Below are 13,475 nucleotides of genomic sequence, written 5' to 3' on the forward strand. Positions count from 1 at the left end.
AAATGAATAACCAGCCTTAAACTTGTAGCGTTGATAAACAAAAGAATGCCTGGCCATCTCAGCTGAAGAGCACACAGCTCTTGATCCCGGGGTCATGAATTCAAGCCCCACGTTGGGTGTAGAAATTACTTAGACAGACAGACAGATATACTAAAAAAAATTAATAATAAAGTTGATAAGCATAAAAAAACAAATTCCAAATAGCTTTGGGAATACATGATTAAACTCTGATTTGAATTAAGCTTTGCATTTTCTCCAGATCCTCAAAGGCTTTTAACTTTTTGGTAAGGGAACAGAAGCTGGATGGATACAAGGCCAAAGCCCTTCCCAACTTTCTTAGTAACCAGTAGTTAAATGTGACAGTAGTGCAGAACTATGAAAATTCTACAGGCAAATCACGGACTCAAGAATTATTCCTCTGATCAAGATGATTAGGAGGATTACAAAGGAAAAAGTAAAAACAAGGCAGCTTAAATACCTTAGAATTGTGTTCTAAGTATAGATTCATATTAAAACATATGGACTATCCTTAACTAGCAAGAATGAAATAGAAATGATTAAGATATCACCATCATCCTGACTTCACTGAGACCATAATGTAGAATATCCCATAATGAGCTGTCTTACCTAGTGATGCATAGGAACCTGGATTCAGGGCACCTGCACCTAACCGTCCACTTCGCACAGACTGCCCGGCAGCATGATGTGCCTTAGCACCAGCAGCAGCATTCACATCAATGTCACTTCGTGAACGCTGCAGGCTTCCTGGAAGGGAACTGGCTTTGCTGCTGCCTGCTGATACTATGGGAAACAAAGCATAGGTAACCTATGTTATTTAAATCACTGCGAACAGCATGAAAATTATATAAACCCGAAACTGTCATGAGCTAATCCATGATGACAAATGGTCAAAAAGGAGGCAGGGTACAAATGAACACTACAAAGTACTTTATAATATTTTAAAGTAAGAATGCTTCCATTTCAGTCCTGTTGCAACTACATCTTCTTGGACAATTTCCTCAACACTCCTCTTCCTCACTTTCCTCTTCCATAAATTGAGAAAAAAAAATTCCTTTATAAATATCCTTTAAAAATATCCTTTATAAAATTTACACAACCATTTTGTAGATCAAGAGATGGTGTTCATGACTGATTCATGAAAATGAAGCACTGTACATGAAAAACAGATGGCAACACTGTTATTTTTTACTATCAGAAAAATGCAGGGAGAACTACTCCAGGATATGGTTAGTCAGAGAGTAATGCAAATTCTACCACTCTTAGGCAATGCAAATTAAGTCATTAAATTTCTGGTCTTTAGTTTATCAGTTTTACAAAGAGTTTTATAAACTGTGAATTATGATCCATGAATAGGCTGTGAAATCAACAGAGTGGGTCATGACCAGCACTGTAAAGAACTGAAACAAAAGAACAGAGTGCATCACAAGTAAGGATAAGTAATGCTTCAGGGAACTTGGATTATGCCATATACTATGTAATACATATATATAGAGAGTATACACTACATTGTACATATTATGTGTAGTATATGTATACAGTCTACAAACACAGCTACAACATACGTATGTGGTGTTAGGTTTCTACGTAAAATATGCTATGACTCTTGCTTAAAAAAGCAGTTTACCTCTTCCAGCCACAGTTGATGGGTTTGCTGTAGACCATTTGGAAGAAAAAGGGCGACTGCAATGTAACAAGAAAAGACTTAGTAAGAAGATGTAATTTATTACCCTTCTCAAAACAATTAATGAAATAGTATTGAGTTTCCTGAATAGCTTACTTCTAATTTTATTTTTCCTTTTACAAATCACTTGAGAACAGTAGTCACCTATCAGTGGTATCTCAGCTGTGAAGCAAAGATGAAGTAACTAGCAATGAAGAGATTGTAAGCTCTACCAAGACAGGCAACCAACCAGCTTGCTTTGTGTTCACCTCAGCACCCATTACAGTGCTCTCCACAGAGGATGCAATAAAGCACACTCCCACATTTGTATTCTAAGATATTTTCCTTAGGAGGAGAGAGAGAGTTATCACTAGCACACATGGAATTCAGCATGACCAAAGCCCCTTTCACCTAAGCCATACTGGCTTGTGGCCACTGGCAATTCATGCCATTATCACGTAGGTATCATACCACCTACAGCAGTGCTGCTGAGCATGACTGCATGGGATAAGAGAAATGAGGCTAAGAACTACTGCTGAGGATAACACGGTTAGAAAGCAAAACAGCTCAAACCCTCTCAAGAAACCCACATCTCCTTTAGTACCTTTTAAAATTATCTTTAATTATAATGCCATTCTGCAGTCCAGAGATAAATAATACATCTAAGTATGTAAGGGGGATTAGGAAAGTATACCTATAAATCTTAAAATTAGGGGGAAGAGAGGCAAAGACTCCAAACAGGTTAACATCAGGATACTGAAAAATATTTTTTAAGTCATTATTATCAAACTGTAAATTTGGTAGTTGGTTATTAAACCCAGTATTGTATTATTTTTTATAATTGGCCCTTAAAACTGTTATTCTATTAGGCAGACCACTTCAAGGTTCACAGAACTTAAAGCTGGTTATGTTTAAAGAGGTTAATACTAAATAAGATTAAATATCTTGTTTAGGTACTTGCTATTTAAAGTACAGTCCATACTCAAAAAGCGAAGATATCATCTAGGAACATGTTAAAAAATGCAAAATCTCAGGCCCCGTCCCAGATCCACTGAATCAGATTCTTCATTTTAACAAGATCTTTAGATGATTCATAGGCACTTTGAAGTTTGAGCAAAGTAAATAAAAGTAAAGGGAAAAAAACAACAAAGCTCATTTGCAGTGAAGATTTTAACACAAATTTAAACCGAAGTTTGGATAGGTTAATTATTCCTACAATAATTATACTGAAATCGGATCATATCTGCTTTTCTTGCGAAAATCTGTAAGTCACTGCATGTTAGTCCAGTACTCACAAGACCCTGTGAGAGCGTCCTTGAGTCTCATGCCCTAGCTTGCCTCACTAGACTCACCCTGGTCCCACTCCTCCAGAGAGGGCGGGGTCAAAGTCCTAAAGGGACAGGAATCACAGAGAGGTAGCCCACATTCTGCGAGGAAACCTGTAGATACTGGAGGCCACGGCTTGGGAATAGAGATGGCACTAGAGATTTTAGTAACCTCATAGGGCTGAAGAGATAGAAAATTAGAGTCAAGGCTGCCAAGGCAGCAAGGGTCTGAGGAAGCCAACATTTAATGATGAGAATGGAATTACAGAGAAGTGAGCCAGATACTAGGGAATCTGGCCCCTCTGAAGGGATTTGCTGAAGTTTTAAGCTGTGCAAAAGACGACACAGGAAAGCAGTGTGTTTTTACCAGTCACACAGTGCTGTGTCAGAGTTCTGAAGATGACTCCCGAATCCCCATTACAGTTCCTCCATTATAATGCCCTAGAAATGGGCTGCTTACTGTATGAACTATTCTGGGGGTATTAAAAAATGTATAAAAATCAGTGTTTCCCAATAATTTTTAGACATGAAAATACAGAAACAAAATCTGAATCACTAAACTCTTTATCCCAAAAGAAGTTACACAGGCATGCAACCAACCCTTGAGGCACAGACCAAAAAAAAAAGTAAGTACAGTTGCCCCTTGAACAACACAGATTGAACTGTGTGGGTCCATGTCTATGTAGATTTTTTTTTTCATCAAATACAGTACAGTGCTGTAAATGTATCTTATTTTCCTATGGTTCTCCTAAATAACATTTTCTTTTCTCTACCTTACTTTATTGTAAGAATACTATACATAACATATATACAACACACAAAATATGTGTCTATTGACTGTTTATGTTCTCAGTAAGGTTTCCAGTCAACAGTAGAGTACTAGTAGTTAAGTTTTGGGGGAGTCAAGTTATATGCAGATTTTCAACTTAATGCGGGTGTAGACACCCCTACTGCTCAAGGGTCAACTGTACATTCCAGTTATCATTCTTCCAAGGCTTCAAGTGAAACCAAGCAGATATCCAATCATCTAATTTAAGGAACTACAAAGGTTTGGAGAGGAAGAAATCAGTGATATCACTTATATGACCTTACTTGAGACTTTCCTGTGAGCTAGAGGATGATCTGTCGGACTGTGGAAGAGATGCTACACTGCCAGAACTCTTTAAGTAAGTCTGAAGACTCTTCTGATAGGATGGCTCAAGGGAATTATACAATGTTTCAGCTTCACCAGGAAAGTGATTTCTAAGACCCATATATGTCCTGTAAAACAAATGAACAAGCAACAACAAAAAAGGGAAAAAAGAACATAAATAGCTTTACATAAAACATATACATTCGGGGCACCTGGGTGGCTCAGTGGATTAAGCTTCTGCCTTCAGCTCAGGTCATGATCTCAGGGTCCTGGGATTGAGCCCCACATCGGGCCCTCTGCTGAGCAGGGAACCTGCTTCCCCCTCTCTCTCTGTCTGCCTCTCTGCCTACTTGTGATCGCTTTCTCTCTGTCAAATGAATAAATAAAATCTTTAAAAAAAAGTATACATTCAAGAATGAAGATGAGACCATATTAATATATCTACCAATTATCATATGAATACTTTTTAAAAAAAATTTTTATTTATTATTTGAGAGACAGAGAGAGAGAGGCAGAGAAAGGAGGGGCAGAGGGGGTGAGACAAAGAATCTGAAGCAGAATCCGCACTAAGCACAGAGCCTGAGGAAGGGCTTGATCCCATGACTGCAAGACTGTGACCTGAGCCAAAGCCAAGAGTCAGATGCTTAGCCAACTGAGCCACCCAGGTACCCCTCAAGTGAACACTTTCTAAATTTAATAAGTTTTGGTGGAAAGCTGATAGGCTTTTGAGAAAAGTAGATCTCTATTCAAAATCTGGCTGTGATCCTTACAGTTCATGTGGCCGGAAGTAAACCCCCAAATCTCCAAACTTTTGTTGCCAATCTATAGAGATACCACCTTTACAGGATCATTTTCAAGATTAGATAGTAATGTATACCAAGTGCCCCACAGTATCAGGTAATTAGCACATTCTCAATAAATGAGTTATTTTTATTCACAATGAAAGTGAGGATGTTATGATGGAATAGGAATACTGATGATCATATGAACAACAATGTGAAGTCAACTGTTAGCCTTTGGTACAGATTTTTTAAAAAGTAATCTCTACACCCAACGTAGGGCTTAAACTTACAACCCTGAGATCAAGAGTTGCACACTCTACCAAATGAGGGGGCCCCATATATCTAATACATTTTAATGGAGAAAAATCTATCTCGAATTTACTAAAGAGCTAATCAAGTAGAATACTTGAGACACTTTTGATATTTTCATTCTTCCAGTACGATTCCTTTCAAAGAAAAGATCTAAGTACATTTACACTGTCACGAAAAAGCATTATAGACTTACTTTCTTGCCTCCACTCTGGCCTCAGCATCAGCATCATGAATTCCCTTCTTAATAGTTTCAACCAAGACAGCTGCATGTCTATAAAACAAAATAGCTTATTTAAAGATTTTATCATTTTTAAGTAATCTCTACACCCAACATGGGGCTTGAACTCACAACCCTTGAGAGTCTCATGCTCTACCAACTGAGCCAACCAGGTGTCCCCAAATACCTTTAGATTCATGAGTAAAATTATATTTCATCACAAATTATACTTATTACCTATATGTTATGCATCAACCACAAAGGGGCAGGTGAGATAAAAAGATTAATGAGTGCGCAATAAGTTTAAGATTTTCTCATAATCTACTCCACACATTTCACTCATGTATGGTTTCCTCCTGACAAGTCAAACATTAAAAAGTTGAATTATGTTTATGTTACATTATGTTTATAATGTATAGTACCCAGATTTTAAATTCTTTTTTTTTTTAAGATTTTATTTATTTGACACAGAGAGAGAGAGATCATAGTAGGCAGGCAGAGAGAGAGAGGAAAGCAGGCTCTCCGTTGAGCAGAGAACCCGATGTAGGGCTCGATCCCAGGAGCCTGAAATCATGAACTGAGCTGAAGGCAGAGGCTTAACCCACTGAGCCACCCAGGTGCCCCCACATTTTAAATTCTTAATGAATAAAAAAACCCCTTTGGTGTGGTTCCTCACCAACCCACCAATGTAGAAATGATGTGCTAACAGTATAATTAGTTATGATCTGACCTAACTGAATAGTAGCTGCCACAAAAGAACTTAAAGGAAACTTGGAATTATATCATGCCTGTATTAAACAACAGACTTTATTTTTTTTTAAAAATGGGCTGTTAATAGGTTTAATAATTTCCATGAAAATGGAAAATCAGCAAGGTATTCAGTGTAAATGCAGGTATACCAAGGTATATCAAGCTTCAAACCTGAAATTACTACCATGCAAACAGCCTACTAGCTAGTGACCAACTAGCTGTGCACATCTCCTCTTGTTCATCTCGGAGCTACATTAGACATTGCTCCGTACACTCCTGACCAATGACACCTGACAACTGGTACAGAGAAACTTTCCAATGAATCTCTTTTTAAAATCTCTCTCTTTCCTTTGAAAAGAAGGACCCTCCTTCTACCTTAAATCATTCATTACTTGATTAATTACACCTCAGGAAACCAAGGTCACTTGTCTGGAGATACATTTTAAAATTTCTGCCCAATTTAATCTTTTATAACCCATCCTACTTAAGAGATCCTCACTCAACCCACAAATAAGGAAGAAAATCAGAGCAGCACCAAATAAGAGGAGCCACACTACATCGCAGCTTTAAAAGAAAACCAGTACAAGTAACTTTTAAGCAAAAGGAGAAATAATGCAAAATCAAAACCATCCACTTCTAAAGAACTGGTGACAGTGGGGAGAAGAGGGAAGTAGGAAACGAAGAGTCAATGCATACCTTTCCAATGAATGAGTCTGCCACTCTTGTAACAATAAATCTAAAAATTCAAATGAACGCCTGAAAAATAAAAGTAAATTATAACCAAGTGTTATAACATTGTATTAAGCTATATTAATTTAAATGTTAATTTCTTCTATAATACTGCACTTTGTTCTCTGAACTAAAGTATAAGACATGTTTTTAGTTATTTTAACCGTCAAATACCTGACTTTAAGATTTCAACTATTCCTATGCTAAATAGTTCAAAAAACCTTCAGGGTTCCCCATAATTTTACCTTAAAATGTTTGTCAAATATAAAAATTTAACATTTAATTTAAAAAATATATCAAACACCTACTCTGCATTAGAAACTGAAGATATACAATGGTGACCAAAAAAGATGGAATGGATCTTCCATTTCTCCATGTTTTCTTAAATATGCGTAATTTTTAAAAAAGATTTTATTTGACAGAGAGAGAGAGAGAGAGAGATCACAAGTAGGCAGAGAGGCAGGCAGAGAGAGAGGGGGAAGCAGGCTCCCTGCTGAGCAGAGGGCCTGATGTGGGGCTCGATCCCAGGACCCTGAGATCATGACCTGAGCTGAAGGCAGAGGCTTAAGCCACTGAGCCACCCAGGTGCCGCTTAAATATGCATAATTTTTAATCAAGTATTTACATCTTTTCTCCTAAGCCTTCTAGTTCTCGACTTCCTCAACTGTGTCCTTCTTGAGTTTCTCTTCATTCTTGGCAACTGATGACATACTTCTCTCCTCTTTTTTCTTCTTTTATTAACACTTTTCCTCTACCTTCCCTTAAATAGGTGCTCACCTGGTTGGTGCTGATCTCAGTCCACTTCTCTTTCATAGTCTTTACCTGGGAAACAACATCTGTATCATCTGTACCCTTAGCTCTGACTAACAGCTATGCTTCTCACATCTAGGCCTCTATCTCTAGCACTGGTTCTTCGATTTGGCTGTTAAGTCAAAGTTTCAAGCAGTTCATGGTTGAACTGGACATCCCTACATAGACAGAGACTGTCAACTCAAACACTACATACAAAAGAACAAATTAATTCTTACCCTCTCGAATCCATTCTTTTAGCCCATATTATATAGATTAGACAATGAGAAACAGGGAGGTTAAATTAACTTGCCTAAAGTGACAGGACCAAACCCTAGCATTCTGATTCCAGAACTCATAGTCTGAAGCACTTGGTATCACCTTTTCATCCATATCCAATGATTAAATTCTCATTTCTACACCCAAAATCACTTCAATTAGTTCCTGAATAAAATCTTCAATCAATTATCATCAATACAGCTATAGTTTAGACCCTGCCCCTCTTACATAAGCTACAAGAATTCCTACTTAATTAAGCCAATTCTTCTCCCTATTCCTTTTTAATCATTGGTCACAGCTGAAATAAAAACTAAGATGAAATTACCTTCTCACCAAAAACTGTCAAGGTATGGAGGAATGTCAAAATTTCTCTTTGTAGACTTTCAAACTTCAACCTAATCCTGCCCTCCCTACAAATACGCTCCACCCTGTTAGCTTCTTTTCCTAATGAGACTATATTTATCATGCGTTCAGGCCTCAATGGCCTGTTTGATGGCTCTGTAACACTCGACAAGCTTACGTCTCTGCGTTGGTTACACCCACTCAATTCCCCTACAGTTATTGAATTGCTCCCCATTTTCAAGGCAATTTTATGATGTATTTCCTGACTCTTCTCTGTCACATTCTTATTTCTCCAGTTACCATTTCCTCAACATAAGATTGGTAAACATCTTATGTTGTTTATCTTATGTAAAGGGCGAGACAGTAAATATTTTAGGCTTTTGTAAACCAGTAAATATTTTAGGCTTTTGTAAACCACATACAAGTCTCTATCTCTGATTTTTCTTCTTTTCCTCTTTATAACCACCCTTCAAAAATGTAAGAAATAACCTTTGCTTGCAGACTGTACAAAAATAGACTGTTGGACGGATTTGACCAGCAAGCTGTCATTTGCTGACCTCAGACGTAAGAGAGCGTGATCAAATAACTACTGCCAAAATCTGAACCACTTAAAGGCAATGACTTCTCTTTCGGCTTCTTCTTAAATGCATATTTATCAAGGAAAAAGTTTTTTTTTTTTAAATAATTTTGTTTTGTTCTCAAATAATATTTATTGACACAATAATGACCAAATTAATAAGAACAGATTTATAAGCATACAACAACAGAAATAATATCAAAACATGATCAGATAGGACTATAACTTAAATTGTTGTCTTCCATTGCAAATATAAAAAATGCAGTTATACTCTTATGTCTACTGTCTTGCAAAAATTAAGATGGTTTTTGAATAAAATAAATCAAGCCAATATAATTTTAAAATAGTTAAGAAACTGAGATCAAGAAAAGATGGATACATGTATCAAATTAGTATATAAGATATGGTACTTAAATGTCTTTATTTTTAAAATTATTTATTTCTAAAATTTATTTTTAATTGTACTTGACATACAATATTGTATTAGTTTCAGGTATGTAACATAGTGATTTGACATTATAAAATACTCAACACAGTAACTGTAGTTATGACCTGTCACCACACAAAGTTAAACAATATTACTGATTATATTTGCTATGTTGTATTTTACACATCCTTGTAACTTATTCATTTTACAACTCAAATTGGTACCTCTTAATCCCCTTCAACCTATTTTGCCCATCCACCTCCCCTCTGGCAACCATCAGTTAGCGCTCTGTGTTTTTATTTACGTTCATTTGCTTTATTTTTTAGATTCCATATGTAAGTGAAATAACATAGTATAATTCAATTTTGTTTTTTCTTTCATTTTTAATGTTTAAGTAGGCTCCATGTCCAGCATGGAACTCAGTGTGGGGCTTGAACTCATGACTCCTAGATCAAGAGCTGAGCCAAGACCAAGAGTGGGACATTCGACCAACTGAGCCATGCAGGTGCCCCCGATTCAATTTTTGTATGTATGTATGTATGTATGTATGATGTATGGATGTATGTATTTCTTTATGTGAATAAGTACTCCGAACACCCAACCCGGGGCTCCAACTCATGACCTCAAGATCAAGTCACATGCTCTTCCAACCTAGTCAGTCAGGCATCCCTGATTCTTCACAATTTTCTTGAACAACAAATGTACAAATCTTGTTTTTGTTGTCTTTAGTATTGCTGGTGACACCGATGACATTAAAAACAGTAGAAATCATAAGGAGAGACAAAGACTGACATATTGACCTGATATGACTATTTACTCTGTTCCAAACACCACACTGAATTCTACTAATGTGCATCTATCTCATTTTATCCTCACAATTCTATGGGATCAGTATCAATAGCCCTACTACCATATGTAGATACTGAAGTTCAGAGCAGCTTAAATTGCCCAAGGTAAGACAATCAATCAATGGCAGTTGCAGGACTCTAGCAAAGGCCTGACTCTGGATTCCATCCTCTCTGAAAACCAGGCAACCAGTGGCCCAGAGAATCCAAAGTTTAATATGATAAAGCTGAAAAACATGAGTGGTTATAATGATCATTTCATTCCTTTTTTCCTATAGGACATAACATAAAAAATTTACTAAGGTTTCTAGAAGGCAAGAAATTACTGACAACAAATTTTTGCACCAGAGTCAGAATTAAACATAATACAGTATTAAAGCTATACTAAAATTTTTTTCCCCTCAAAACTTACCTTCTTACAGGAACTGATTTTGATGTGCAATTGCTTGTTATTAAAGGTATAAGTCTGGGTACATGAGTATGCTGAAAAAGATGTTTTAGAAAAAGTTGAAAAATATTGTCCACTTCATATAATCCCTTCTTCTATTTGCCTTACAACCAAGTATTTAGATATATTAGAACAGAACTAAAAAAACCATAAAATCAGATTTGGAAAGAAATTAAGACTGTCAGACAGTTCCCCCAATTAAAGTCACAGTAATGATGACATAGTTTCAGGAGGACAGGTGTAGCTGAAATACCATTTAAGAAAGAAAAGTTAATTGTGTAATTGCAAAGACCTGTTAGGACAGTGTATTTCTAGGGAGGGAGCACTAGAGGAACTGGGCATGCATCTGTCATGCCCTCTGAGGTGCGATGGCTACTGCTGGTGGAAAATAATAACTAAGTCATCAAAGCAAGTAATCAGAGTGAATCTGCACACCTGACTACTGGGACTGCACCTGGAAATGGTGATTTTAATGTAACCTTCATTGTGACTGTACCACAGCTGTCTAGAATTCCGCTAAAGTTCAACAGCTACATTTTTTTTTTAAGATTTATTTATTTATTTGAGAGAGTGAGAGCCCATGTGCCAAGGTGGGGGGTGGGACAGAGAGTGAGAGGGAGAGAGAGAATCTCAAGTGGACTTCCTGTTGAATGCAGAGTCCATGATGCAGGGTTGGATCCCACAACTGAGATCATGACCTGAGTTGAAATCAAGAGTTGGACGGTTAACTGACTTAGCCATCCAGGTGCCCCAACTGATATAATCTTCTGATTTTTACTACTCATTCTTAAATGCTCTTCTTTAGTGAAGTAAACATTAAAAAGTACAAAAGAGACAGAAGAATAAAATAGTAATCTAAGCATACATATTTGATGCTTCAAATATCCCCCTTTTTCTTCTGAGCTAATGGCACAAGACGGATTACCTAGAAAGCAGGCTCTGACATGAAGTCTAGCATACAGGATATTAAGAAGTACCCTCGGAATCAACACTTGTAAAAGGGAGGTAAAGGAAGCAGGAACTGGAAGACAAATCAATCTGATTCAGCCATAGAATATCTTTGCTAAAAGTCTTTAGGGGGCTTTGAAGTTAAAATCGACCTTCAGAGCAGTCTTTAATCAGTTTAAAATGGTCAAAACTTTTATTTCCACATCAATCAATTATTGGATGTGGACCATAAAGGGAAGGGACAAGAGCTTCGAAAAGGCAGCTCTCTGCAGCTGAGGCAATCCCTGAAAAGGAGGCCACTAAAGGCTGTCTGCCAGTAGTGTTTCCAGTATTGGAAAAACAAGTCTTTCACTGAAAGAGAATATGTATAAAGTGCAAACTTTTTTTCAGCTATTACAGAGGAAAACCACCAGTAGACCCAAAGTTGTTCAAAATGAGGATTATACAACATATAATTATATAAACATATAATAAAAAGAGCCCTTCAGCATAGAAGGGCTCTATGGACTTGTTTCCTATAGCACCCAGAAGAATCCATTCCCCAAACACTGCTATGGAGTTAAAGCCCAAGGAGATGCCCCAGTCACAACATACTTAATAGGTCTTACCTACCATTCTCTTCCTCTCTCTCATAACCTCCCCAAAACTCTACTGTTGATTAGCCCACATTCAACACAGCGGCAGGGATGGGGAGATACACTGACCTATTACTACACCACATTCAGGGGAGCTATACCAAAGGAAATGAAAAAGTGAACCTCATAGTTACAGATGAAGCATTTCAACCAAACACCAAGTCAGATTTAGATTTTACTGTATTAATACAAGTTGATAACTGAAAAATAAAAAGCTTTAGAATTAAAAGGAGAATTACAAATCAAATATAGCATTCTAAGGAAGCAGTCCTCTGGGAGACAAAACAAAATACAGAAAACAGAAAATAACACAGAACAACAAAAACCACTTGATTTATATTTACAGTGAAATGACAGACTAGTGTATCAATAATATCAAGCAAGCTTATGAAAAATGAGAAATTTGAAAACAATGCATTATGTGTAAAGCCTAAGAATGGCAACATGGATACTGTCACATAAGCAGAATTTAAAGAAATTTTTCTTGAGAACATATACAGCTATAAAGCAAAAAACAAAAAATTATTTAAGAAATGATAAATGATACTGAGGTTCCAAAATCTGTATAAGACTAACAGAAGAAAAAAAAACTGACAAAGAAAACAGAAGCAATAATTAAATGATCCATTAAAATTAACATAATTTAAGGAAAATTCACCTTCATCAGAAATCCTTATCCACTGTGGAAGGATAGCACTAATGGAGGAAGCCTCCTAGACCTGCTACAGGGAAACTTCTAACACAGATACTACTCTGTAAAACTTCCGAAAGTTTTGTTTTTGTTTTTCCAGAAAAGAAACAAATGGTATCTTACTTCTTAAACAATAAAAAAATTAAGAAAACAATTCTGAACAGAAGTCAACAATTAAAAACCATTTTTAAAAACTTTTAAAGTAATCTCTATACCCAACATGGGGCTCGAACTCACAGGATCAAGAGTCACCCGCTAGGGGTGCCTAGGTGGTTCAGTCGGTTAAGTGTCTGCCTTCAGCTCAGGTCATGATCTCAGGGTCCTGGGATCAAGCCCAAAGTTGGACTCCCTGCTCGGCAGCCTACTTATCCCTTTCCTTCTGCCTGCCACTCCACCTGCTTGTGTTTGCTCTCCCCCCGCCCTCTGCTGTGTTAAATAAATAAATAAATAAATATAAATCTTTTAAAAACAAAATGTCCTTTGGAGAATTAAAAAAAAAAAAAAAAAAAGAGTCTTGCACTCTACCAAGTGAGCCAGCCAAGGGCCCCTGAAAAATAAACAATTCT

At 36.8% G+C, this 13,475-nt stretch overlaps 1 protein-coding gene across 1 annotated transcript in view; it reads right to left on the reverse strand.

Annotated features, from left to right (window-relative positions):
• CLASP2 (cytoplasmic linker associated protein 2) overlaps window positions 1-13,475 on the reverse strand; it is a gene marked incomplete at its 5' end in the record, with an annotated part of 139,585 nt that overhangs the window by 81,265 nt on the left and 44,845 nt on the right. Inside the window, 6 exons of the mRNA XM_080810437.1 lie at window positions 628-801; window positions 1,646-1,701; window positions 4,099-4,266; window positions 5,426-5,503; window positions 6,896-6,955; window positions 10,600-10,670. Of these exons, the coding sequence (XP_080666563.1) occupies window positions 628-801; window positions 1,646-1,701; window positions 4,099-4,266; window positions 5,426-5,503; window positions 6,896-6,955; window positions 10,600-10,670 (607 nt within the window). The remainder of the gene's footprint in view (window positions 1-627; window positions 802-1,645; window positions 1,702-4,098; window positions 4,267-5,425; window positions 5,504-6,895; window positions 6,956-10,599; window positions 10,671-13,475) is intronic.

This window comes from Martes martes, assembly GCF_963455335.1.
Source record: "Martes martes genome assembly, chromosome: 1".
Taxonomy (NCBI): domain Eukaryota; kingdom Metazoa; phylum Chordata; class Mammalia; order Carnivora; family Mustelidae; genus Martes; species Martes martes.